Source organism: Penaeus chinensis, chromosome 1 (genome assembly GCF_019202785.1).
Source record: "Penaeus chinensis breed Huanghai No. 1 chromosome 1, ASM1920278v2, whole genome shotgun sequence".
NCBI classification, from domain to species: domain Eukaryota; kingdom Metazoa; phylum Arthropoda; class Malacostraca; order Decapoda; family Penaeidae; genus Penaeus; species Penaeus chinensis.
The window spans coordinates 35,587,250-35,614,926 of NC_061819.1; the positions used below are offsets into that span (position 1 = coordinate 35,587,250).

The following is a 27,677-nucleotide window of genomic DNA, read 5'->3' on the forward strand; positions in this document are numbered from 1 at the left end:
AGCCAAGGGGGCTGGGGAGGAGCAGGGGGAGGGACGGGCACTGTCACCTGCCGACGGCGCCCCCGGCACCCTCCAACTCGGCGCCCCACCGCTGGAGAGGCTCCTCACGGTCAATGCAGACTCCAGAGTGCGGCTTCAGATTGCTAACGACCGCAAGAGCTTCCTGGCGGTCAGAACAGACTCCCAAATGGCGCTGTCAGCTGCTGACGGACGCTGAAGCTTACCAACCGTGCTGACGCTGTTTGCAGGCACCTAAGAGACGGCACAGACCCCTGTCACGCCAACCAATTCCATTTCATCCTACGTTGGACTAGTCTATATTCACCCTCGGAATTTACACGGGCTAACCAAGGGCATTGTTTGCAGTAATGCTTCCCAATCTCGGGCGTAAATGAACGTCCAAATATGAATGTTGGGAGGAAGAGGCGGGGAAATAGCCCAAAATAAGCTGGTTGCAAACTGGACCACCGCATGAATGCCTGCAACTGCAGTAATCCATTGCAGTAATGCGCAGTAAACCGAGAGAAAAAGGAAAAAATGATATGCATATCCCTAACGTGTATTGCGTGCAAGTAAGCAATCTGAGCCAGATATGTTGCCCTGGCTGCTTGCTCGGATATGCGCCCCCCCCCCCTCCCCCCGAGGACGCAGGCGGTAAACCCGAATTACGGTAGAAGATAGATGGCTCCGTATGACAGGGCAGCGAGCAAGACTGACGGGCGACTGAAATCCGTTTAACAGCGGCAGAGAGCTAGATTGACAGCCGCAGAAAAAAAAAAAAAAAAAAAAAAAAAAAAACGTTAGACAGAGATCAACCAACCGAATTAAGTCATGGGAAAAGCAGCTCATAATAATAATTATAATGTATCGTCAACTAATCAACGTAATCAATATCCATTAACCGAGAATAAAACAGACAGGCAAGATTGGAAAACACACATGCACGCACGCACGCACGCACGCACACACACACATCCACCCACCTGCCCACCCACAACCCCCCCCTCCTCATCCTCACCATCACCCACAACCCCATCCCCCCCGCCCACCGATCGCAAAGGTCTCGTGCCCAAGACCAATTCGGGAGAAACGAGGCCGCTTTTGGGACCGAATTAAAGGCCCGGATAAGCGCGACCTGGACTGCGGGCGGCCTGGCTGGCTGACCCGTGACCTCGTTCACTTCATTCCCCTGTAAAAAGAATACAGAGAGAGGGAAGGGAGAAGGGAGGGAGGGCTGGAGCACCGCATGAGAAGGAGAGAGAGAGAGAGAGAGAGAGAGAGAGAGAGAGAGAGAGAGAGAGAGAGAGAGAGAGAGAGAGAGAGAGAGAGAGAGCGAGAGAGCGAGAGAGCGAGAGAGCGAGAGAGCGAGAGAGCGAGAGAGCGAGAGAGCAAGAGAGAGCGAGAGAGCAAGAGAGAGCGAGAGAGCAAGAGAGAGCGAGAGAGCGAGAGAGCAAGAGAGAGCGAGAGAGCAAGAGAGAGCGAGAGAGCAAGAGAGAGCAAGAGAGAGCGAGAGAGAGCAAGAGAGAGCGAGAGAGAGCAAGAGAGAGCGAGAGAGAGCGAAAGAGAGCGAGAGAGCGAGAGAGAGAGAGAATTTGCCTCTTAACTCTTTCCTCCATTCCCGTATCCTCCCTACCCGCTTCTCCCCCCTTCCTTCACCTTTCCCCCCCACCCTTTTCACCTCACCTCCTCCTCTCCTCACTCTTCCCCACTTCCCTCCCCTCCTCGCCCTCTCCCCTCCTCGCCCTCTCCCTTCCCCGCCCCGAGTCTCAACTTCGCGGGCTCACCAAGTCCCTGAGGGATCAACAGCACACCACAGCCTTGACCAGCCGCCCCCGCCACAGCCACCAGCAAGCGAATCAGACGCAGAGCAAGGTGCCACGCTCGCACACACGCACGCCATTCTCGGACTAGTACTTTCTCTCTCTCTTATCTCTCCATCTTTCCTTCTCTCTCGCTCACTCACATTCTCGCATTTACACTCTTACTCACTCCTACACAAGTCTCTCTCTCCCTCTCCCTCTCTTTCTCCCTCTCTCTCTCTCTCTCTCTCTCTCTCTCTCTCTCTCTCTCTCTCTCTCTCTCTCTCTCTCTCTCTCTCTCTCTCTCTCTCTTTTTTCTCTCTCTCTCTCTCTCTCTCTCTCTTTTCTCTCTCTCTCTCTCTCTCTCTCTCTCTCTCTCTCTCTCTCTCTCTCTCTCTCTCTCTCTCTCTCTCTCTCTCTCTCTCTCTCCCCCCCTCCTCACACACACCTCTGGCCCCGCCCAGCACACACCACAACCAACACCGAGCAGACAGAATGTAGGTGAGAGTGCCAAGGTAATTATTAAAGAAGGAATGGCACTACGGGTGCTAAAGGGGGGGGGGACGGGGGGAGGGGAGGGAAGGTGGGGAGGCAATATGAGACTGGTATTCCTCCAAGGCGAGAGAGAGGGAGGGAGAGGGAGGGAGAGGGGGATGGGGGGATAGGTGGGAGGTAAGGAGGAAGGGAGGGAGAGAAGGTATAACCAGAGAAAGGACAGAAGTAAATACATCAAAATAAATACGTAAATAGAAAAAAAAGAGGAAGGGAGAGAGACAGAGAGAGACCGCAGAAAACGAAAAGGGGGAAGTTAGGAGGGGTGGACCACGGAACTAGGCCTAGAAAGCGCTACTCCTTAAATACATCTCAACATTAAAGGGGAAACGGGGAGCGCAGAAAGGGGAGAGCGAGAGGGGAAGCGGCGACGGTGCCAAAAAGGGGACACGGAGAACAAATAAAACCAAGAATGCCAACAAGAGGGGAGAAGATTCCAAGAAGATAATGAGAGAGACAGTGAGAAAGAACAGAAGAGATGGGGAGAAACGCGAAATAATAGGTCTACACGTGTGTGTGCGTGTGCGTGTGTGTGTGTGCGTGTGCGTGTCTGTTTGCGTGTGAGTACGTGTATGGGTGCATGCACTTGCCCAGTTGCTCTACTAAGCCATATACACTGAACGCTGAACGCCTAGAAATGCCTCTCCCTGTATTGACTTTTTTAAATATCTTCATCGTGCCATCCCCTTCAAAATAATCTCCTTGCAGTAGCACCATCATAAACATCACCATTAACACCATCACATTATCAAAATATTTCAAACTTCAACCGCCGTCACCATCACCATTATCATCACTGCCACCGCCATCACAAGTATCATCAGCTGCAACACCTGCAACAAGCAAGCAAGCAGCCACCTTCCAACGGTCGGGCTGTGGAGGGGAAGAAGGAAGGGGGGGGGGAGGGGGGGCGCCCGAATCTGCCAGAGGATAAGCAGAGCAAATCCCCCCATAACCCCCCTCCACCCCCACCCCCCACCCCCAACACGTTCTCCTCCTCAACCTCGTATCTTATCGGATATCGTTATCAGTGTTCGCTCTCGGTGTAAGCATGGCATTACCACTGGCGGGTAAACATGCTCGCGTCATGCTGCTGAGAGGCGTCATGTGTCTGTGTGTGTGTGTGGGGGGGGGGGGGGGGGCGGAAGGAAGGACTGAAGGAAGAGGGAGGGGGAGGGAGGAGGAGGAAGGAATTAAGGAATTAAGGAAAGAGGGGGAGGAGGAAGGAATTAAGGAAGGAAGGAAGGAAGGAAGGAAGGAAGGAAGGAAGGAAGGAAGGAAGGAAGGAAGGGAGGAAGAAAGGAAGGAAGGGGGGAGGAGGAAGAAATTAAGGAAGGAAGGAAGGAAGGAAGGAAGGAAGGAAGGAAGGAAGGAAGGAAGGAAGGAAGGAAGGAAGGGAAGGATGGATGCATGCATGGACGGACGGACGGACAGATGTATGTATGTATGGAGAGGGAGGAGGGGAGGTAAGAGGAAGGAGAAGAATGGGATAAGAGGGAGGGAGGGAAGGAGACAAGACAACGAGGGAGACAGACGGGAAAGGACAGGGATTGGATAAAGTCGGAAAGAGGGGAAAGGAAGTGAAACGAGAGAATGCAAAGGATGGAATGAGGGAAAAAGAAAAAGAAAAAAATCAAAAGCAAGACAGACAGACAACGCATGAGCACAGCGGGTATGGTACCTTAGGGCAAGGTTGACTAATATTGCCCTAAGGTGTGGGGGCGGCGGCAGCACGCACGCACGAACACACCTAAAGACGCCCTCACCCAAGTTCTCATTTCCGACAACGGCAAGACACTCTATCATGTTCATAAAATAGCAGAAACGCCCACTGTATAAAAAGAAAATTAAAGACCAAGCCACGGTTTCGAAACCACCCCGGACCCTATCTTTAATTTTATATTCTATTTCCTTTTGTACTACCTCGTCTTTCTCATTCCCACGCACTTCTCCTCCTCCTTCCTTTCACACTCTCTCTTTACCTCTACCTCCCCCCCCCCTACCTACCAACATGCCTGCCCCTTCCCCTTCCCCTTCCCCTTCCCCTTCCCCTGCCACCTCGCTCAACCTCTCCCCAGCCACATAAAAATAATTACAAGAAAGAATCTTTTATCGCCGAGATAAGGGGACCGAGACAATATGCGAATCCAATCCTCACTTGAAGAGCTCTATTAAAGGGAGCTTTTTGGATGGTCTCGGAAACTTGGGAGAATTTGGTCTTTGTCTCTGTCTGTCTCGCTTTTATTTCGCTATGGCTCTGTCTATGTCGCTCTCAATCTCTCCTTTCCTTTCGCTATCTCTGTTTCCGTTTTCTTCCTTTCTTTCCTCTCCTTCTCGATCTTCTCTTCACCTCCTTCGCTATTTCGTATTCTTTTCTTACCTCCCCTTTCTTTCCTTCAATCCCTCCTCTCTCCTTTCCTCTCTACCTCTGCTTAAATTTCCCCTCTCTCTCTCTCTCTCTCTCTCTCTCTCTCTCTCTCTCTCTCTCTCTCTCTCTCTCTCTCTCTCTATATATATATATATATATATATATATACATATATATATACACACACACATTTTCTTTCCATGATACACCAGTATACATTTTTCTTCCCCTCTCCTCCTCACCCTGCCTTCCTCCCTCCCTACCCTTCTCCCTGTCTCCCCTCTTGTCGTCCAATATTAGAACAAATTCAGGGAAAACTCGTATGAAAAAAATATGGACAGCCAGCGACATAATGGCGAAGGGTGGAAGGAGGGAGACCGAACGGGGGAGGAGAGGGGGGAGGAGAGAGGGGAGGTAAGAAAAGGGGAAGGAGGGGAGAGGGTAATGGGGGAGGACAGAGGGAAAACTAAGAAGAGGAGAAGAGGGGGGAAGGCGAAGGGAACGGAAAGAGGGAGGAGAGGGGAGGGAAAAGCGAGGGGAAAGGAAAGAGGGGGAGGAGAGGGGAGGAAGAGGAGGAGGAGGAGGAGGAGCCAAAACAAGGAGAACGAAACAGCCTTTGTCATACAAGGGAAGAAGTGAGGGGACTGAGAGGAGGGAGTGCGTCGAGGGGAAGGAGAACAAGAAGAGGAACGACAACAGACAACGAGCGAACGAGGGGGAACGTGAGAGAGGGACAAAGTAAGAAAAAAAAGTAAAAAAAAACAAACAAGTGAGTTAGTTCGAGAGAGAGAGAGAGAGAGAGAGAGAGAGAGAGAGAGAGAGAGAGAGAGAGAGAGAGAGAGAGAGAGAGAGAGAGAGAGAGAGAGAGAGATGATAATGGTGACGGATCTATTGTCTTCGCAGAACCAAGCAACCGGCGAGAGTGAGGGGAAACGAACGCAGTGCATGGCAGCAACAGCACCAAGAGGGGAAAGCGAGGCGGACAGGGCGAAGGGGGGAAAGTGCACGAGGAGTCGATTACTGCCCTCGCGTTGGCCCCGCCCATTATGGACGTTACGGTAAATAGGCTATGGTAAAAATTCCCCTCCCCCTTCCACTCTGGTTGTTATAAGCCAAGAGAAGGGGGAGGGGAAAGTGCGAGTAGGGAAGGCGCACGCTATGCACACCTTACCTCCCGCTCTCCTATCCTTTCCCCTCACTTATGGGGGGGGGGGGGGCATTCCGAGTAAACCGGTTGTGTGCGCGTTGTCCTTTTTCTTTTTCTTTTTCTTACGTCTGTCTGTCTGTCTGTCTGTCTGTCTGTCTGTCTGTCTGTCTGTCTGTCTGTCTGTCTGTCTGTCTGTCTGTCTGTCTGCCTGCCTGCCTGCCTGCCTGCCTGCCTGTCTCTGTCTCTCCCTCTCCCTTTCCCCCTCCTTCTTCTCCCCCTCCCTCTCCCTCCTCCGTCTGCTTGAAATGCCTTGTATCTCCTGCATCAGTCTCTATCCGTCTCCCACCCCATTTTCTCCCTCGAGTGCCTCCGCCTTCCCTCTCCTTGAATACATAAACAATTCAAGACACAATTTGGCTACTGGGAGACAAGTTTTGGGCCAAGAACAGAAGAAGAAGAAGAAGAAGAGAAAAAAAGGAAAACAACATATACATGTATTTGTGTTCACTCACGTCTCTTCCATTCTCCCGCCCTCCCTCCCTTTTCCTCGTTCCCCCTCCTCCCCCTCCTTCCCCACTTTCCCAGACTCCCCGTCCCCACTTGCTGCGTACCCCCGCCCCCCCCCCCTCCTCTCACCCACTCAACGTATCATGGGGTGGCAAGACTTGATAGCTGGCGTGGCGGCGGCAGTCTGTCCCTGTCCGTCTTCGCCCGTGTTTCTGCCTCCGCGGTTTTGACTCTCAACTTCTTTTATTTCTTTTGCCTTCTCTCCCTCTTTCTCTTTCTCTCTTTCTCTCTTTCTTTCTTTCTTTCTTTCTTTCTTTCTTTCTTTCTTTCTTTCTTTCTTTCTTTCTTTCTTTCTTTCTTTCTTTCTTTCCAGTTTCCCCCTCGCTGCCTCCTTTCGTCCCACCATTCTTCCCCTTCTCACTCCCTGCCTTTATTTAACTCTCTCTTTGTGTATTTTTATTGCTTTCTCATCTAAGTCTCTCCTTTGCGTAACATTTCACAACGCTTCCATTCTACGATCTTTATGCTCGTCTATGCTATGCCTTCTCTTTCTCCCCACACCTCCACGTTCTAAAGCAATACCATCTTGCCTCTGACGCAATGCTCACCTGCATGAAACACGGAGGAGGGGAGGGGGAGGGTCCGAGATACGGTGGGAGGGGGAAGGGGAGTGAGAAAGAGGGAGAGGGGCAGGCGAAGGGGAGGAAGAGGTAAGGGGGGTGGGAAAGGGGTTGGAGGAGGGAGGGGAGAGGAAGAGGAATAGGAGGTGAGGGAGAGGGGGAGAGAGAGATAGAGAGAGGAAGGGGAATAAGAGAAAGAAGAAGAAAAAAAGGAAAGAGAACGTTGCCCCCCATCGTATGCCCTCATACCCCCCCCCCCCCCCACAAGTCATGTGATGGCAGAAGGTGCGGAAGCAGACGACGACAGAAGAGAGGAATGGCTACGGAGGGTCTAGAAATAATCCAAACCAAGAAGAAACGTAAGGAAATGAAGAGGAAAAAGAAAGTAGAAGTAAATGAAGAAGGAGAAGAAGGGTGAGGAGAATGCGGGCGGGGGGGGGGGGGGAGAAGAAGAAGAAGAAGAAGAAGAATAAGAATAAGAAGAAGAAGAAGAAGAAGAAGAAGAAGAAGAAGAAGAAGAAGAAGAAGAAGAAGAAGAAGAAGACAAAGACGAAGAAGAAGACGGCAGAAAAGTAGAAGAAAAGAAGAGGGTAGAAAACGTAACTTTGAAAAGAAGAGGAGAGAGAAGGAGAGAAGGAGAGAGGGAGAGGGGAGACAGAAGGAGAAAAGAGAGGAGAGAGGGAGGGGGAGAGAGAAGGAGAAAAGAGAGGAGAGAGAGGGGGAAGGGCAGAGAGGGGGGAGGGGGCAGTCAACACATCAATCCTGGCGAGAAGCGAGTTACGGTCTTGGGTCACACACTACGACTGTCTCGTATTTTATGTAGGGTGCGTGTGGCTCGACTTGCATTCCGACGCCTGCTTGCTACTTTCCCTGCGTGTAGTCTTTCCCTCACTCACTCACTCATTTATTTACTTTATCTTATTCGCTCTTTCGCTCTTGCTCTCTCTCTCTCTCTCTCTCTCTCTCTCTCTCTCTCTCTCTCTCTCTCTCTCTCTCTCTCTCTCTCTCTCTCTCCAACTTATTTTCTAATCTCTTTTTTTATCTTTAATCCCTTCGTTTCTCTACGGCCCATTTTCTTCTCTCCATAACTACTTAAATTTCCCCTTGTTTTTCTCCTCATTTACTCTATTTTTTCTCCATACTCCCCTCCCCCCCCCCCTCTCTCTCTCTCTCTCTCTCTCTCTCTATATATATATATATATATATATATATATATATATTTATATATATAACAACTAGCCCCCTCCCTCCCTGTCCCTCTCCTCCAACTCCCCTCCCCCCTCCTTTATCCATTTATCCCGTAGACTTTGCAGGCTGATGCCCGTGGATTATACCTTCTCCCCCGCGCTCGGGTTGAGCTAAAAATCGTTCTGCCCGAAATGGCTTGCCTTAAAGCTCCCGAGTTTTATGCCACGACGGGGAATACATATCCTTGGACTAGCGTCGCATATATAAATATTGTGGGATATTCTCTTCCCTCTGCCTGCCTGTCTGTGTCTGTCTGTCTGTCTGTCTGTCTGTCTGTCTGCCTGTCTGCCTGCCTGCCTGCCTGCCTGCCTGCCTGCCTGCCTGCCTGCCTGCCTGTCTGTCTGCCTGTCTGTCTGTCTGTCTGTCTGTCTGTCTGCTCTGTCTGTCTGCTGCCTGCCTGCCTGCCTGCCTGCCTGCCTGCCTGCCTGCCTGTCTGCCTGCCTGTCTCTGCCTACCTGTCATTCTGCCAGACTGGTTGCTGGCCCGTTTCCTTGTCTTAGGGTCTGCCTGCCTTGTGCCTGCCTGCCACTTCTGCTTGCCTGTCTTCGTAACATCTTAGTTGCCCATCTCCCCTTGTACCTTCGAGTTTGCATCTCTAACCCCATGTCTGTCTGCTTGCATCCCCGTGTCTGTCTGTCTTTACGGCCTCCATGTCTGCTTGCTTACATCTCTAACCCCCATGTCTGTCTGTCTGTCTTTCTGCCTCCATGCCTGTCTGCCAGCATCTCTCCCCACGTGTCTGCCCCCCCACCCTCCCCCCCCATTATCTGCCTTCCGTATCAGACTTGAGATCACTCGTTCAAAAAGACTGCACAGGCCACACGACACACCCTACATGACAACTGCACCGGAACTTGAATCCTACGCCTGGAAACGCACGCGGTGATGATGATGGTGAGAACGATGACGATCATGATGATGATGATGGCGGTGGTGGTGGGTGATGATGATGACTGTGATGGTGATGATGGTGATGACGGTAGTGAATGGTAGTGGTGGTGTGGTAGAGGTAATGGCGGCGATAGTGATAATGATAACGATGATGAAGATGATGATCACGTTGACGACGATGGCAACTACGATAACAATGGGAGCCGTTGCGCTGACTTACACATACCGACGGTGGGAAACATAAACGATAATGCTATATGTAAAAAGAAGAAAAAAAAAACCTCCCCTCACCACCACGCTCTCACTTGTCAAAACAAAAAAAAATATATATCTTCTCGTTTCCCTCCCTCCCTCCCTCCCTCCCTCCCTCCCTCCCGCCCTCCCTCCCTCCCTCCCTCCCTCCCTCCCTCCCTCCCTCCCTCCCTCCCGCCCTCCCTCCTTCTTCCTCTTCCTCCTCCACCTACACCTCCTCCTCTTTCTCTGAATCCTGCACTCAATCCTAACTCTGCAAATAACCTTCTTATTGGCTGCCTCATAAACCCAAATCCTCTTGAACGCCCTATAACCTCTCGTGGGAAGGTGGGGGAGGGGGGGGAGTTGAGGGGAAGGAGGGGGGAGTTAAGGAAGAAGGGACGGAAGGAGGGAGGGAAGGAGGGAGGGAGGGAGGGAGGGAAGGAGAAGGGAAGGGAGGGAGGGAAGGATAAAGGGAGGGAGGGAAGCTTTACTCCCGGGACCTGCTGACTTCCTCACCTCTCTCCTTCCTTCCTACTTTCCTCCTCCTCTCCATTTTTGCATCCTTCTCTCCCTTTTTTCCTCCTAACCTCCCACAATCCTCCAACCTCTGTTCTTCTCTTCTTTTCGTCAGTCTACCTTTTCTCCTTTCTGCCTACCCCTTTCTTTCCTTCCCCCTTTCCTTCTCTATAGTATTTTCCTCCCCTCAAACCCAGCCTACTTTTTACCTTGCTCCCTCCCTCCCATCTCTCCCTTCTCTTCCTTTCATTTTTTCTTTCTCCCTTTCTATCTTTCTTTCCTTCTTTCTCTTTTTCTATATATCTATCTTTCCTTCTTTCTCTCTCTCACTCTCTTTCCTTCTTCATTTTTCCCGTCTTTCGATTCCCCTTCTTTATTTCTGGCTTTCATTATTAATCCCTTATTTCAATTCCCCTTTCTATCTTTTTTCTTTTTTCATTCCCCTTTCTATCTATTTTTCTTTCTTCATTCCCCCCTTCTTTCAGTTCCCCTTTCTATCCATTTTTCTTTCTTCATTCCTCTTCTTTCAATTCCCCTTTCTATCTTTTTCTTCTCTCTGTATTCCCCCCTTCTTTCCATTCCCATGCCCCTCTTCTCCCCTCCTACCCAACGTTAGGAGGGGAGAGAACGACGCTGCCCAAACCCAACCAATATATATATACATAAGCCCTGATTACTGTACCCTTAACTCGCACGATCCCCCCTGTCTCCCTTCCTCCCTTCCTCCTCCTCCCTTTCCCTCACTCCATTAGCCAGAAACTCGTCTTCGTGTTTCTGATAAATATATAAATATACATGCGGGAGGGGGTTGGGGGAAGGGAGGAAGGGAGAGAGGGAGTCAAGGGAGGGAGAGAGGGAGTAAAGGGAGGGAGGGAGGGAGGGAGGGAGGGAGGGAGGGAGGGAGGGGAGAGGGAGGGAGGGAGGGAGGGGAGAGAGGAGAGAGAGAGAGAGGAGGGAGGAGAGAGAGAGAGAGAGAGAGAGAGAGAGAGAGAGAGAGAGAGAGAGAGAGAGAGAGAGAGAGAGTGTGTTGTGTGTGTGTGTGTGAGTGTGTGTGTGTGTGTGTGTGTGTGTGTGTGTGTGTGTGTGTGTGTGTGTGTGTGTGTGTGTGTGTGTGTGTGTGTGTGTGTGTGTGTGTGTGCGCGCACGCCTGCTTGCTTGCTTGCGTATGTCCGTGTGCGTGCGCGTCTTCCCCTCAAACTACCTACCCCCCCCCCCCCGCGCACTACCCATTCCCCTTGAATTCCTCCCCACAACCGAAGCACCCCATTTGTATGCGCACAGCCCCTTCCCTAATGTCCGAAGCGACATCTCCAAACACACGACTCCCGACTCCCGTTCCTTCTTTTTTCTTTCTTTCTGTCTCCCTTCCTTCCTTATTCTCCCTCTTCGTCACTCCACGAGAAGGGAAAAAAGAAGAGGGGAAGGGGGAGAGGGAATAACAACCAGTCATAACAGCCATCCAGACGTGACATTCCATAAAGTCATCATTCCCCCCTGGCCCGGTGCGCCCCTTCAGATAAAGCCATTACGTTACTGAAATACGACCGCCTCGCGTGCTCCCGATGCGTGAAAAATAATCGTAATGATATCAAGAACAAAGACGGTGGTAAAAAAATAAATAAATAAAACAAAATAATGGTTTGCCCCCCTGGACCCCTCGTTGCGTTCAAAACCGTCGCATTTTGACACATCCGTCACGTGTACAATGTTTATTTTTGTCTCTTGTTCTATTCTGTTCGCTATATAAAAGGAGAATGAGGGGGAGGGGGGGGTAAATTATCTGAACATGCGCCTGTCTGCTTATGTATAACATTGCCTCTGTCCGAAAGCGTCCATGATGACTCACCGAAAAGGTATGTCTAATTTTGCGTGTCTTTTTGGCTTTTGTTAGTAATTTTGAAATATTACTTGACGTCATTTAGAGCCCAACCTATAGGCTTAAATATGACGTTACTAAGAGGAAACTGCAAATTTGAAAGCTACCTAAGCTATGTTAACTTTATTCATCCGCAGTTGGCAATTTTACATGCATCTTAGTTTTGTAACTCTCGAACCCTTCCTGTATTTTCTACGGGTCCTGTAACTTCACCCTGTCCAAGAGGTCTAGCTAAACCGATTTTCTGTTTATTTTGTCAAGGAGTATTGCGAGCTTGAGACCAGACTGCCAATGAATACCCAATAATGATAACAATGGTTTTGGTGATGATAGTGTATATGTCAGTGGGAGGCAACACCAACATCATCAACAACAACGACATCACCATCACCAACAACGACATCACCATCTCCAACAACGACATCACCACCCCCACCACCACCAACAAAACAGCCCTTTTATCGAACTCTTCGTTTCCCGCACTACATAATCCCAACACAGCGTGTTCCCCGCCGGCACCACCAGTTCCTGAACGGATAACACCACGCCATCATTCCCGAATTAAAAAGACCTCGTTAGCGTGCAAATGGGCGGCAATGGCACGGTAATTAAGATGATATACATAGATGCATACAGGTCCAGAGCCCCTTCCCCCCACCCGGTAACCCCCCCCCAACCCATCCCCTCCCCCTCTTCCCTTCCCTGCAGGCGCGAGGAGGTAAATTTGGACCTTTTTTATCTTCTGCATAAGGCAAACGACCAAACTTTCTCTTGCCGAATCGAAATAAGAGGTGATAAGCTGTTTTGGTTACGGCCAAATGTTCGAGGCGAGGGAGAGAGAAGTGAAATGAGAATGAGAGAAGCGGAGGAGAAGAAAAGAGAGTGGAAAAGGTTGGGGGGAGAGAAAAGCGAAGTGGGAGAGGGGGAAGGAAGAGGAGATAGGAAGTGGGAGAGGGGGAAGGAAGAGGAGATAGAAAGTGAAAGCAAAGAGAGAGAGAGATAGAGAGAGAGAGAGAGAGAGAGAGAGAGAGAGAGAGAGAGAGAGAGAGAGAGAGAGAGAGAGAGAGAGAGAGAGAGAGAGAGAGAGAGAGAGAGAGAGAGGGGGGGGGGGAGGAAAGAGGGAGAAAAATGAGGAGAGGAGAGAAGATAGAAAGTGAAACCAAAAGAGAGAGAGAGAGAGAGAGAGAGAGAGAGAGAGAGAGAGAGAGAGAGAGAGAGAGAGAGAGAGAGAGAGAGAGAGAGAGAGAGAGAGAGAGAGAGAGAGAGAGAGAGAAAGAAAGAGAGAGAGAGAGAGAGAGAGGGGGGAGAAAATGAGGAGAGAGGAGAGGAGATAGAAAGTGAAAGCAGAGAGAGAGAGAGAGAGAGAGAGAGAGAGAGAGAGAGAGAGAGAGAGAGAGAGAGAGAGAGAGAGAGAGAGAGAGAGAGAGAGAGAGAGAGAGAGAGAGGGGGGGGGAGTAAAGAGGGAGAAAAATGAGGACAGAGGAGAGGAGAGAGGGAGAAAAGAGAGGAGAGGAGAGAGGGAGAAAAGAGAGGAGAGGAGAGAGGGAGAAAAGAGAGGAGAGGAGAGAGGGAGAAAAGAGAGGAGAGAGAGAAGAGAAGGGAGAGGAGGGAATAAAGAGAGACAGAAGGAAAGAGGAGAGAAGGGAGAGTGAAGAGAAGAGAAGATGATAGAGGAAAGGAGATAAGAGAACAGGGGAAAGAAAAGAGAGGAAGAGGAGGAAAGAGCGTAGAGTGACTGACTGAATGGGTCAATGGGTAAGTGAAAGAATGAAAGAACAAGAGAGCAAGAGCAAGCAAACCCACCTGAACCTTACCAAAGACAGCGGCACCTCACACACACAAAATGCCAGCTGGATCACCCTTCCCACACACCACAGAACCTCAAGAAAGAGTTAAAGTTGCAGCAGACACAATAACACTGGTGCTTGTTTCCTTGCTTCAATGCAAACACAAAAAACCTATAACATTTCCCATTGTTTCAACACCATTAGTCATAAAAACCTTGCAACAGATTTAAACGTAGGAAGACAGTTAAGAGGATAAGATAAGATTAGAAGGCCAAGTCACATCTGATAAACATGATAACATCAATTTCCTTCTTCATTCAAAATATAGACGACTGTAATGCTTTAGGAATCTGTACTAAATACAAAAATATATATTCATACATTTCCCTCGGTAAAATTAATCCAAAATGATGTATCTTCATTTAGCTCCACAAATATCATGACAAGCAATTAACATATATTAAAATGAACAGACAAAAACAGCTGATGAACTTTGTTAATTACAGCAACATTATATGACTCATAAATTCGAGAATGCATCATCTAATATCTTTCTTTCAGCATTGATTAAAACAATTTAAAATGGAATCATAATTCAGACAACTAAAAATAGTTTTTATATGCAGATTAATAAAGGAAGCAAATATATACTATATATATATATATTTATATATATATATATATAAATATATACATATACATATACATATATGTACATATATATACAGATATACATATATAAAGATATACATATATAAAGATATACATATATAAAGATATACATATATATACATATACATATATATACACATATATATATACATATACATATATATATATATACATACATATACACACACACACACATATATATATATATATATATATATATATATATATATATATATGTATGTGTGTATGTGTGTGTGTATGTATGTATGTATGTATGTATGTATGTATGTATGTATGTATGTATGTATGTATGTATGTATGTATGTATGTATGTATGTATGTATGTATATATATATATATGTATGTATGTATCTATGTATGTATATATGTATGTATATATGTATGTATATATGTATGTATATATGTATGTATATATGTATGTATATATGTATGTATATATGTATGTATATATGTATGTATATGTAATATAATATAGAAATAATTAGTAACAAATATAATTCACGAATGTTTTCAAAATTAAAAAAAAAAATGCAAAAATAAAACTATTTTAGACCAGGTTTTCATGTGCATCTTTTTTTTAATTCCAATTTTCTCCTTACTCTAACATAACTGTTGTAATAAGAAGCAAATTAAGAATAATAACAAAAATCTGACAATAAAGTGAGAATTGAAGGTACAGACAAACAAAGCAATTTCTGGACACCTGTTAAACCCTTGAATAAACAGTCTGCTTAATTATCACAACCCAAAATACAAATAAAAGAACTATTCCTCTTACCGAAACCTCTCTCTCTCTCTCTCTCAAACGCACAAACACAGACACACACGAGACGCTGGTGTAAAATTAACACAGACCTTTACTACATTAATAACAAACCAAATGCCTCACGGATTCCCACAGTGTTCTCTCCCGACCTTCAACGTGCAAGTGAAATTTCAACCAGGTAAATCGCAAAGACCTGTATAAAATCAAATTCTCACGCTAGGACCTTCATTCCTACATCGCATCGCCTGGAAAAAATGCAGCATTTACGAAGCCAATTAACGAAATGACCGTAAAACATGACCTCGACTGGGGGGGGAAAAATACCGATTATCGTTGTAAAACCTCCATTTCTCGTTGTAATAAAACTGCAAACTTCGATTTGCGATTAAAAAAACATCAACACCGGTGAATATCAACCGGTGGAATATGACTCGATAAACAAATAAGTTATTTATTGAGAAACTTCGGTCTCATAACTCAAGTATTTCCACCTTAACACTGTCTCTTTCTCTCACTCACTCTCGCATCACCGACTTTCTTCCGTGTTTTATCCTCTTTTACGCCTCGTGGATGCCGAATTCATGTTCACTCATCACAACAAGATCCACAACGAACGAATGAACACTTCTGATACTTACATTCATGGGTAAACTGTCCATAAAATCCAAAAAAGATGAGGAAATAGGTCTTTACTCAACCACATTCAAAACACGACTGACCCACCCATGGCTGGTGACGGATGTTCGGTTCGGGCGGCGCGGGATTCAGAAAGCGTCGCCTCTTACTACACGGTTAAACTCATTGTATTAATCAAAATAACGATATATATTACTATATTTTATAGACATGTATTATTCTTAGTAAAAATCTGATGTTCGATAAGTCCTATTTAGATTATCATTGAATGATGCACATATTTGTTAAATACATCCGAACAGTATGCGCACACTAAAAATGTTTACATGCGCGAAAGAGTGCGCATGCGTCAACCACTGGCTGCAATGGCGCCGAATTTAAACAATATTTTTGGCTTCAAGTTTTGATATACAAGAAGGTCCTTTTTAGTATAATCTTATTTATGAGATATAGCTGTCTGTTAGAAAAAAATATGTCTGCTGTCTATAATGCGTATAAATGCTGCAACTTTATTATAACTGAGTCACACAATACACGCAAAGTTACAGTTAATGACGGAAAAATCACATCAAACTAAATATTACATCCTGTATCAAAATAGACATGAGACTATTCACATATGTTTTAGGGGACATTACGTACGGTCGAAAAAGTAACGAAAACAAATTGACTCATATTTTCTATATATTTCACCAAATTCTCAGCAATATCTTAAATTTGAAATCAGATATACAAAAAATATATAAATAATCCCTTACTCTTGTTAATTAAGATTATGTAGAATACAAAGTAACTAGAAAATTGACTATGTACATTCAGACAAAGCGGATATTAAAATCCAAGGCGCGTAAGTACAGAGGATTGTGTAAAAATGCAAACCTTCAAGGACATTTTTACCTTGGAAAATACTGCTAATGTTGATATTTACCGTTTCAAATGTTTCTCAAGGTTAGTTGACTGTATAATAAGATGAATGCTACAAAGATAGATAAATAGATGAACAGACGAGTACATGGATATGTGTGTATATATGTATATATATATATATATATACATATGTATGTATATATGTATATTCATCTCTATATCTATTTATTTACCTATCTATTTCTGTAGCATTAACTCCATTGCATATGTGTGTGTGTGTGTGTGTGTGTGTGTGTGTGTGTGTGTGTGTGTATGTATGTATGTATGTATGTATATGTGTATATATATATATATATACATACATACATACATACATACATACATACATACATACATACATACATACATACATACATACATACATACAGACATACATACATAAATATATATATATATATATATATATATATATATATATATATATACATACGCATATGTATATGTACATATGTGAATATATATATACATATATATATATATATATATATTGAGAGAAAGAGAGGGAGAGAGAGAGGAAGAGAGAGAGAGAGAGAGAGAGAGAGAGAGAGAGAGAGAGAGAGAGAGAGAGAGAGAGAGAGAGAGAGAGAGAGAGAATATCAATGGATTTATATATGAATACTTTTATACTATATATGTGTATATCTACTGTCTTCATCTTTAGCAATCAATCCACCTGTCACTATCTTTTTTTCTCGGTGTCATGATTTAGATTTAATAAACTCTTAAAAAAAAAAAAATCACAAAAAATGTTTGCAGGCATTCACTTAGAAAATAAGATACTTTGGTACTTTGATAACACCCTCAACTTCACCTGTCTGTTCACATCAATGAACAACAACGAAGTAAAATCATGTATAAGCAAAAAAAAAAAAAAAAAAAAAAAAAAAAAAAAAAAAAAAAGAAGAAAAAAGAAAATAATAATAATGGTAATAATAATAATAATAATAATAATAATAATAATAATAATAATAATAATAATAATAATAGTTATACTAAGACAAATACTTAGACTAATACTAATGATAATAATAATAAAATCAAGGGAAAACGGGCCGTCACACTCACCGCTGACATCTATTTGGTAGACGATCAAAATAAGGCAGCTCTTCTGTAAAACCAGTGAATTATCATGATTATTTTGAGAATATTATAGACTTCACAGACCAAAAATAACTTTTAGGTAATTTATAGAGGTAAGGAGCTGGGAAATAACAGGTCAATACCGTAATAAAGGTTTGGCATTACGTAAAAACACTTAAAAAAAAGTTATCATAAAAGTTACTCGACCTTTGACCTCCCTAAACCCTCTAGGATGTTCAGATAAGAGATAATATTGATTATATAAACGACTCGAGAGATCTTTCACACGGTTTAGGGATATAGAAGGTTAGACTGGGTGAGGACCTTGTTATTTTTTTTTTTTTTTTTTTGATTTACCAGCTTTGACTTGAGAGTGTAATAGGGGTTGGAATAATGTCATATGTACTCGCTAATCTTGTCATGTTCCATCTTTGTATGTCAGTGAAGTAAGTGGTAATTTTGGTAATTCTTTACAGTATGGACACATTTGCCACAGAATAATAACTCCCCATCTCCATGTCTCAAAATTTATTAAACAATCTAAGTTCTCATAACTGGGCATCCCCTTCGAGCACTGCCCGGGGGAGGGTAGATTGGGGGCTCTGTCCCCAACAAACCCCAAAGAAATATTACCTTCACCTCGGTATGCGTGGCAAGAAAGAGCTAAAACTTGGTAGCACCAACTTGTGGCACAACTATTTGTGGCTGCAGATTATTTATTTTATTAACTACTGCAACTTTTTGTCCTCTACAAGAATATCATAAATTTTCCCTAGCTTAGTGCATCCATACTGTAAAGATTAACCGTAATATTTAGCACTCGATTGATGGAATGACATCAGGTTAGGAAAGTTGTCTTAGATAAGATTTATGACACGCTTCAACATATATGATTTCGTAAAGCACATCAGATGACTGTAAATTAATTGATGCCATTAAATAGGGTTAGATTAGGGTATGTATACTTGAACTGGCAGTTTTAAATAGCAATTTTATTCCTTGTTTTATAGACTGCTGACATGTAGTAATGAATTCATTTCTTTGGACATTCAACAGAATTTGACCATAATGTCACTTACAGATGTTGCTGTCAGCAAAAATACTCATTGACACCTATTTTCTTGCTAACAGTACTTTGTTTCTAACTTATAGATTCCTATCTTTGTCCACAATTGTTTTTGTAGCTTTTTATGGTTTCAAATCTATGACTAACATTGATTTTTGCCCACCAGCAGTTTGTCTGTATATGCAATTACTCTTGCAATGAAACATTAGTCACATATCTTGCATTACTTATTGATGTGTTCTTATTCATACCTTTTGTAATCTTTAATTAGACTGTGTCATTGCTCTCTTATTTCATTTAGTTTATTATATATAAAGATTATCTTTTAATGGAGCTTGCTTACTTGGATTTAAAATGTGTATTTTTCATCTCTGCCTTTGATAGGAAAGGATATTGAGAAAAAAAATGTTATCTAAATATTTTTTATGCAGAAACCTTGCATATTTTATTCTTGCAGATGTTGAAGAACAGGAGCTTAAGATGATGTTTATAGAATTTGACATAGCATAAGACCCAGAATTTATGCCCATTAATGTTATTTATACTTATACTTATGTGAGTGAATCAAGTTATTTGAATCCCTAATTTTCTTTTTTTTTGACAGATAAGACTTCACTGTTACACACTAAGAAATTTTGAAGTATAGAATGGCTAATCAGGTAATGCTTATTACCATTGGATTTAGATATTGTAATAATTTCTGATTAAGTTTATTATGCTGTATGATGATAATATTTCATACCACATGAATAGTTCTAATGAAATACATACATAGTCACCTTTTATAAACTGAAGAATATACTCAGTTTGTCCTTGAAAGTAGATATAAATATCTTACTGTTTTTATCTATCTTTTCTCTTTATTTCAAGGAACCAGATTTAGTAGAGGTAGTGAAGGATGGCATCTACATAATTCGATTCAACCGACCAAAAAGGAAGAATGCCTTTAATGACAAGGTAAGGTATTTTTATGTCAGTGGCAGTTAGACGTGCAGAAAATTAAGATTGATATGACAGACTTGTTTAATAATTGATGGCCTTTGGATTTATCATGTTCATATTTTTATTTGATATCTATCTTCTATTCTGCTGGATAAAAAGGGATAATTGTTGTATATAACAACCACTGAATTAATTACCATAGATTTTATCTTACAATTCTTTCATTTCACTTTTTATTTCTGTATAGCTCAGTTCACTAACATGTTATGTACACTTCAGTACTGTCATCATCATCATTGTCAATGATTTTGTCAGTATCATCACCACCACCATCATCATTCCCATCAACGTAAATATCATACATATCATTATTATTGTCATCATCTTCATCATCATTATCATTATCATAATACTCTTTCACTCGCATTTCTGTCCATTACTATTGGCATTATCACTGCATCAGGCTGTCTCACAGCTGTATCAGGTTCATGTCTTATTAAATAACAAAATTCTCATATGAAATTCATCCACTCAATGCAGATTATGCTTGGTCTAGCCCCTGCCCTAGAGAGAGCAGCTTCCAACCCAGACGCAGCAATTGCTGTTATTACTGGAACAGGAGATTACTTCACTTCGGGAAATGATCTCTCCAACTTCTCAAAGGGGTAGGCATTCTCTGTGCTGTTTATGGCAACTTTTGGTGTTATGTGGAATGTTTCAGTATTTGTGGATGTTTTAAAGATTTGTCTTAGTGTTTATACTTGGACTGTGTGACTAGAAAAGTTTGGATATACACAGTCTGTCTATCTATCTATCTATCTATCTATCTATCTATATATATCTATATCTATATCTATATCTATCTATATATCTATATCTATCCATATATCTATATCTATATCTATCTCTATCTATATCTATCTATCTATCTATCTATCTATCTATCTATATATATATATATATATATATATATATATATATATATATATATATATGATTAAGAGTTTTGATCGCTCTATGTCAGGATTATTCAACTCATGATTTGTGGGCAAAATTTGTCCCTTGACTGAACTTTTATTGGTTCCTTAACCCAATGGCGCCAGGGAAAATGAAAAAAATTGGGGAAAATGCTGTGCCTATTTTCTATATATTTTGTGAAATGTCTGCCCATAGATGGCTCTGCTAGTGCTTAGCCACAAAGGAGTCAATCAGTAGACCTTGTGACTGTACCTGATTTGAAATGGTGGGAAAAACGTATTTTTTACTAGTGCTATGAATATCAATGGTGTTATTCTTATTATAAACATTATAATTATTATAATATTTTTAAACATTAGTAACAGCAAAATAAGAGAACACAAAATATTTCATAAATCAAAGAAAAGGGTAAATGGGCGAGACATGCAGTACTCGTAACTGGCTCATAGGTGACTTAGTGCAAGTGTAGCCATCTATGTGTAAAAACAATCAAACAAGTACTCACATTGGGCATACCACGTACATACACATCATACCCGTCGGCATTGGGTTACTGGAATCAAAAGAATCAGAATACAGTTTAAGGTTACTAAAACATAAATCAAATATGTTTAGAAAGAAATGGAAGTTTAAATTAATGATTGGTCCTTCTGTCAGTTTCAGTTTCATAATATTCTGGACTCTTTTTAAAGTAACTGAATATCCCAGACGTACACATATTGCAAGATCTTCATTGAGTTATTCTTCAATCATTTTATTTTATTTACCATTTGTTTTGCACATGACTTGATGATTAAAGAAACAAGTAGTAAAATATGATGAAAGTAGAAGTGGAACTGTTGTAAAATATACTAGTTCTTGAGAAGCATCAACTCTTCTGTTCCTTATTTTTAAGAAGGCAAATGTCTTAATTATTTTGTTTGCCTTTATAAGCAAGCTTTTTTTATATAGACTACATGCAAGATATTTGTTCTCAGCTTATTCAGATTTTTTTCTTCAGATTATATGACACAGATACAGTTTTTTTATATGTTTTTAGCATAATTGTCATGCATATGTAGCATGAGACTTCACATTATTCGTACTGATTATAAAAATCATTCATGTTTTATGGAATTATTTTGTATACATTTTTTGCATGTAACGGAAGAGAATATTTTCAAATGTTTTATAAGATTCCTATAAAGAGAAACACAAACACTACAGATGTACATAGGGAAAAATGCAAGCTGAAGATAGTTTCTCCTTATATCAAACAACTCATCAATATTATGTCCTTGTTTTCTTATTTGTTTTGTGTTTTTTCCCACAGAGCAGGGTCAGGCGGAGGTGGTGGTGCCTCTGATAAAAAAGGGGAAACAAATTTAGAGCAACTGGCACAGGCAGCTAATGGTAGTTTTAACAGGTAAGGTTCTCTTGTTTCTGCATCCACCTTTCACAGGGTCAGCTACTCTTGGCAATACTAGTTGATTTGATCTTTTAGTATTAATTTTGTATTGCTCAATAGTTGCTCTCAACTGAATTGTATACTTTTACTGTTTGTATTATGCTACTGTTTGTTTTACCATCCTCTTCTTCATGCAAATGCTTTCAGTATCATTATCAGAAGAAAGAAGATATCAGCTATTAGAAGTACACTTTTTGTAAATCAGTTTTCATTTCAGTTACCTGTACTGTTATAGGTAAAATATGTTTTTAAAACTGTTAATGCTCATGCCATTTTTTTTTAAATAGTCGTTATTTATATTTATATCTTTATTATTATTATTACCATGCTAATGCTACTTTTGTCATCAATCAGTATTTCTTAGCACTATTAATACTGTTACTATTGCTACTCTTACTATTTCTATCTCTCATCATTACTATCACTGCCATTCATTCTACAGACTAGTGAAAGCCTTCATTGACTTTCCCAAACCTCTTGTCGCCATCGTCAATGGTCCGGCAGTGGGTATTGGGGTCACCATGCTTGGTCTTTGTGACGTTGTTTATGCTACTAATAGGGTGAGTCAGTTGTGGAAGGCCAGTAGTGTTTCCAGAGTCTTTGTAATGCTGAAATAAAGTTAATTAAAATGCTTCCAAAACCTAAACAGTAATGTTACTCTCTCCTCTCCAGAAGGAGTGAAGGCTGATTTTTGTTTTCTCTTCTTTCCAGGCAATCTTCCATGCACCCTTTGTGAGTCTTGCACAGGCGCCTGAAGGATGCTCCTCTTTCCTCTTCCCTCGGATCATGGGACCTGGAAAGGCCGCGGAAATACTCCTCTTTGGAAAGAAGGTGGGGATTCTGGTGCTGTGAATGTGTACTTAAGCAAGAGGTATATATCTATTGGCTTACTGCTTCGTTTCATGTTGATTTGCCACATGTATATGTAGAAAAGGTGGGAATCTCACTCTAGGTTTTAGAAGTGTTTTTTTTTATTATTATTATCCATAAGCTCTTTATATATAGCAGATTTTTACTCGTGTTAGCAGAGTGTGAAACTAATTATTTATGTTGATCATGAGTTTTCATTTTGCTGTTTAAACACTTGTCTTCATACCAACACATCTGAAGGAATTTTAGTATTGTGTATACAGTTATCTCTGCCTGTTGCCTGTGTTGAGAAAAAATATTTATACAAATACATTTATATATTGATATATTTTGGAAGATGTGTTGCTGACCTGTATGGTTAACCCAGTGTCGCCGGGAAAATGCTGTGCTCATTTTAGCTTCTTTTGTGAAATGTCTTTGCACATAGATGACTCTGCTAGTGCTTAGTCATAAAGGAGTCAGTTAGTAGACCTTGTGACCTTATGTGATTTCACCTTTCCTTGAATTTGCATGAAAAACATTTTTTTTTCTAATGCTATCAATATCCATGGTGTTATTTTTATCATAGACATTATAATTACATAATGTTATTGACATTTTTTGTTGCAATATAAGATAACATACAATATTTTTTTAATTCAAGGAAAAGGGTAAACTGGTGAGACAAGTAGTACTCATAATTTGCTTATTGGTGGCTTAGTACAAGTGGAGCCATCTTCGTGTAAAAACAATTAATAAAGTAAACTCAAAGTGGGCATTGCATGTACATGACATGCCTGTCAGTTTTGGGTTAAGTCTTTTATGATCACAGTAGTAGTTATAGTTATAGTCTATCAACTATCAACAATGTGGTAAATTCTTAGTCATCATCTTCATTTTGTTTGAATGAATGAGATGAGTAACAAGGGCCCCTCAAGCATTCAAAAGGGGACTGTAAATTAGCTGCACTTCATACAGCAAGCTTCCTCTAACCAGTAGTATTTGTAAAAGGGATAGTAAGGGACAGAGCGGACTATGACCCCCAGAGAATTTGAACTGGCTTACCCCACTCAAGAGAAAGTAAAATGGTGCCTTTGTTATTTAAGATTATTGTACAGGATCTTACCACATTATTCTAGTGGTACAGTATCCCAATAATAAGACATTTCTAAATGAGGTGTTTGAATCAGAATCTTTTATATTTTGTTAAAAGGAAACCACAGCTATAAAACCTATGGTTTCAGGTGACTGCAGATGAAGCATGCAAGTTGGGTTTAGTGACCGAGGTGTTTCCCGATGAACACATGGATCAGATCTGGCCAAGGTTGCATCAGTGGGCCAAGCTTCCCCCAGTTGCCATGATGAGGGCTAAGGGCCTCATGAGAGCACACTTAAAGGACAAACTTCATGAGGTTTGTCATTGTAACTTTGTTCACTGTAAATACTAGGAACTGTATAGTTTTTAGTGACTAGGGAAGACCTATTTTTCACCCAAAAATATAATTATACCATTACTTATAATGACTGTAAACAAGTCACATTTCACGATTGTTTCTGTCACATGTCATGTGTCACTGCATGCCACATTAATAGGTTCACTATCTCATCTATTTTTTGGTAAAATTTCTTATTAGTCTAAGAACATCTGTTATATTATGTTAAGAGCAAATAAATATGCTCTTAACATCATAATTTTGTATATATGTGTAGCAGTAATGATATCTGTTAAACTAAGAAAAAGGTACTCTGTATCATTTTATTTGGAATAAAGCGAGAAATCTCTCTCTCTCTCTCTCTCTTTGCAGGTCAATGATTTGGAATGCAAATCTTTGGCAGAATCATGGACCACTGAAGAGTTTATGGCTGCGTTAATGAAATTCTTCACCAGGAAATCAAAGCTTTAAGAAAAGTATTAATGTGTGTGCTAACATGAATATATAATATTTATCACTGTATTATTGATATTTAGTCAGATAGAGTCCATACTGTTTGTTTGGGTCCAGGATTTAACACTTTTATAAATATGTATAGTGTATGTATATTAGTATAATACAAGGCAGATTGTTGGTCACAGTTTACATTCTTCAATAGTTATAAAAGAATGGAACTTTATGTGTGAGTATTGATATATGTGGAAGAATATGTGTTTCTGTGCTTTTATAGTTGGTTGTTATGAACAAAATATTTTTATAATGGATGAAAAATGGATAAACATAGTACTCTCCTTTTTTCTTGTATCAATTATACATTGTAAATATTGGCTATTGTAATATGGGTGCTTTTCTTTGTGATTACAAAGAATCTTTTAATGTATGTATAAGAAATCCACTAATCATTGTAATATTAGAATATATGAAATGTTGTCTGATAAGAAAATTATTAATTATTGTAATTTTAAAAATAAATAAATTTAATTGGAATCACTTAATGAGTTTCAAAATAATGAACATTTCATTTAGTGCCCTTACTCTACATGGCTTTTTTTGTATTCATGATCACTTTCATTTACCAACCATGCCTCTTTATCCCATTGCATTCTGTTGTAGCCCATTACATACTCCTCTTTCTACCAATTTGAAAAAGAGGTTTGCTTCAATGATATTGATTTTCACATTTAACCACTAACATATGAGGGAATAAGCAATATTTTTAAGGAGGCAGCACAACTGAACATGGGTTCATTCATAAATTATCTAGATTCTTGCACTTCTAATGTATTTTTGTGTCTTTATTTTGTTGTATTTTTAAAAATTCTTGCTCTTCACACAATTTGGTAATTAATGAGATTTATATAAACATTAACTGTGTTTTATATTAATTATAATATTTGGTTTATAGACCAACAAGCAGAATACACAATATAATTTACAGCATTTCTGAAGAGGTCTTGGTTAACAGTGCATACTCTTATACAATATTATCATCAATAAAAAAATAAAATAAAAAGGGAGTTGTTAAGAAAATATACATTATGTGTGCACTGACTCTAAGAAGGCACTTCACAGACTATCATTAACTCTCTGATGACATATGATATTGTGGAGTTGCAATATCACTCGGTTTTACACCTGATGAGTAGTAACCTATTCTGGTGTATATCTTTGTGTCATGTCCCCAGTCTCTGCAGAAGCATGTCTGAGTGGGAGGAGTTGACCAGCTTTTTCCCAAAACTTTGGGTGAGGTGCTCTTGCTTGTCATATAATCATGGCAGCAAGAACCTTGCCTGCATTTGGGTGTAGTTGCACTAATGGTAGGTAGGCTGCATGGCCTCCAAGCTGGTTCACTGTGCAACCATGAGAGTTCCACAATGCTCTGCATCTTGGGTGATAAAGGTGGGTCACAGCCACACTGTGATCCATGTTGATTTAAAATTAATTGGGCAAGTGGGGCCAGTGTTTCACTTTCCCAAGGCCTTCAGTATGGCATCCATGAAGTACACCATGTACAGTGTGGTGAAGAGGCCCTTACCAAACTGGTGGTGATCAGTGTGTCAGCCAGGGTGAGGCCTGCCATGTGGCCCTTCCTGAAGGTGTGTGAGTGCCATGGGGCATAGCAGTAAAATGTTAGTTTATTGCATTTGTAACTTGGCCTGGGTTTTTGAGGTTTAGAAAAGGAAGGTTTACACATCTGCACTTAGGATCAATTAATGCTACAATACACTTGTTTAGTCTGCTTTCACTCTGCACTGACTTGAAGTACTCCTATTTAGCATGCTTAATGTTGCTTTCTGTTGTGTCATATGGTTCCGAATATTGTTCTGTTTGAATTTGGCTGTATGCATGATGCTTTTTATTAATCAGACTTTTATCTCGGGTTATTCATGGCTGGTTGGTGTCTCACTTTTGCCAGGTTTTGTAGGTGGAAATGAGTCTCATACTGGTGTTGAACGATGGCATGTAATGCATTTTCTTGTTGCTCAACAGTGCATATAGTTTCAATAACAGTGACCAGACCACTGCACCGCTGTGATCCAAAATCTGAAATCTCTTAAAGCCAAGTTTGTACTCTGTCTATATCACATGGTGTGGTGCCTTAGGGGTGGCAATGGTACCATCAGTCTCACAATTATGCATTTGTACTTGCTTAGGTTAATGGGGGACTAAAATTCAGTGGAAAGTAATTTGCTTGCATATCCGTTAAAATTACCCCCCTAATGGGAGCCACCTGTTCGTGGTGGGGGAGCTTGAGGTTCTATTTACCTTATGAGCCAGACCAGAGGGTTACTGATACTGGAGAGGTCATCAGTGAGGGTTGAGACAAAGTGGCTCCCAGATACACCAAGGCCTATGTTAGGGGATGTTGCACCCACCCCTGGTTCATTCCATCTTGGACCAGGGAGAACTCTCCCATGTGTGTTTGCATGCATGGCCTCCCTTATTACTAGGAGACAGAAGTTCTAGGGTCAAGCAGGCACTGCCCAGCTGCCATTGCATAGGTCCTGCGACTGCTATCAGGACTGGGTGGTGACTACGTATATTTCTTCATTACCCTTGTAGCTGTTCGGTGTTTATCAGTCCCAGCCTATAGCTTCATCTCATTGGACTCCATAGTGGGTGGGAGAGTGAGGAGATAAAGAATTCTAATATATATGCTGTCTACAAATTAAAAAACAACTGACTCTAACCGACAACCAACGCAATATCTTAGCCAAGGAAAATTGATTACCAAGAGTGTGTGTCAAGTGTGGTACAACAGGTCATCAATGAGATGACAACTGTCCAGGTCTAGTATCACTGCAAAGAAGCTCA

At 41.6% G+C, this 27,677-nt stretch overlaps 2 protein-coding genes across 12 annotated transcripts in view; one reads left to right on the plus strand and one right to left on the minus strand.

Moving 5' to 3' along the window:
* Positions 1 to 15,736, minus strand: part of LOC125045666 (catenin alpha-like) — a 65,686-nt gene extending 49,950 nt beyond the window's left edge. For 7 of the 8 annotated variants that reach the window (XM_047643722.1, XM_047643640.1, XM_047643569.1 and 4 more), the window contains exon 1: positions 15,643 to 15,736. The gene's annotated coding sequence lies outside the window, so the exon portion shown is untranslated. The remainder of the gene's footprint in view (positions 1 to 15,642) is intronic. The other variant, XM_047643192.1, reaches the window with a different exon arrangement.
* Positions 15,737 to 17,643: 1,907 nt separating this feature from the next.
* On the plus strand, positions 17,644 to 25,352 carry LOC125026294 (enoyl-CoA delta isomerase 2-like). 4 transcript variants are annotated; one of them, XM_047614618.1, is made up of 9 exons: positions 17,644 to 17,760; positions 19,318 to 19,372; positions 19,584 to 19,670; positions 20,196 to 20,320; positions 21,946 to 22,038; positions 22,523 to 22,640; positions 22,792 to 22,911; positions 24,174 to 24,341; positions 24,735 to 25,352. In XM_047614618.1, the coding sequence occupies exons 2-9, from the start codon at positions 19,361 to 19,363 to the stop codon at positions 24,831 to 24,833; spliced, it is 822 nt and encodes a 273-aa protein (XP_047470574.1). In that variant the 5' UTR covers positions 17,644 to 17,760; positions 19,318 to 19,360; the 3' UTR covers positions 24,834 to 25,352. The 4 variants fall into 4 exon arrangements, with proteins under 4 accessions (XP_047470574.1, XP_047470585.1, XP_047470588.1 ...); XM_047614629.1 differs by having other exon boundaries at positions 17,644 to 17,747; XM_047614632.1 differs by lacking the exon at positions 17,644 to 17,760 and adding an exon at positions 17,883 to 17,963.
* Positions 25,353 to 27,677: the final 2,325 nt, after the last annotated feature.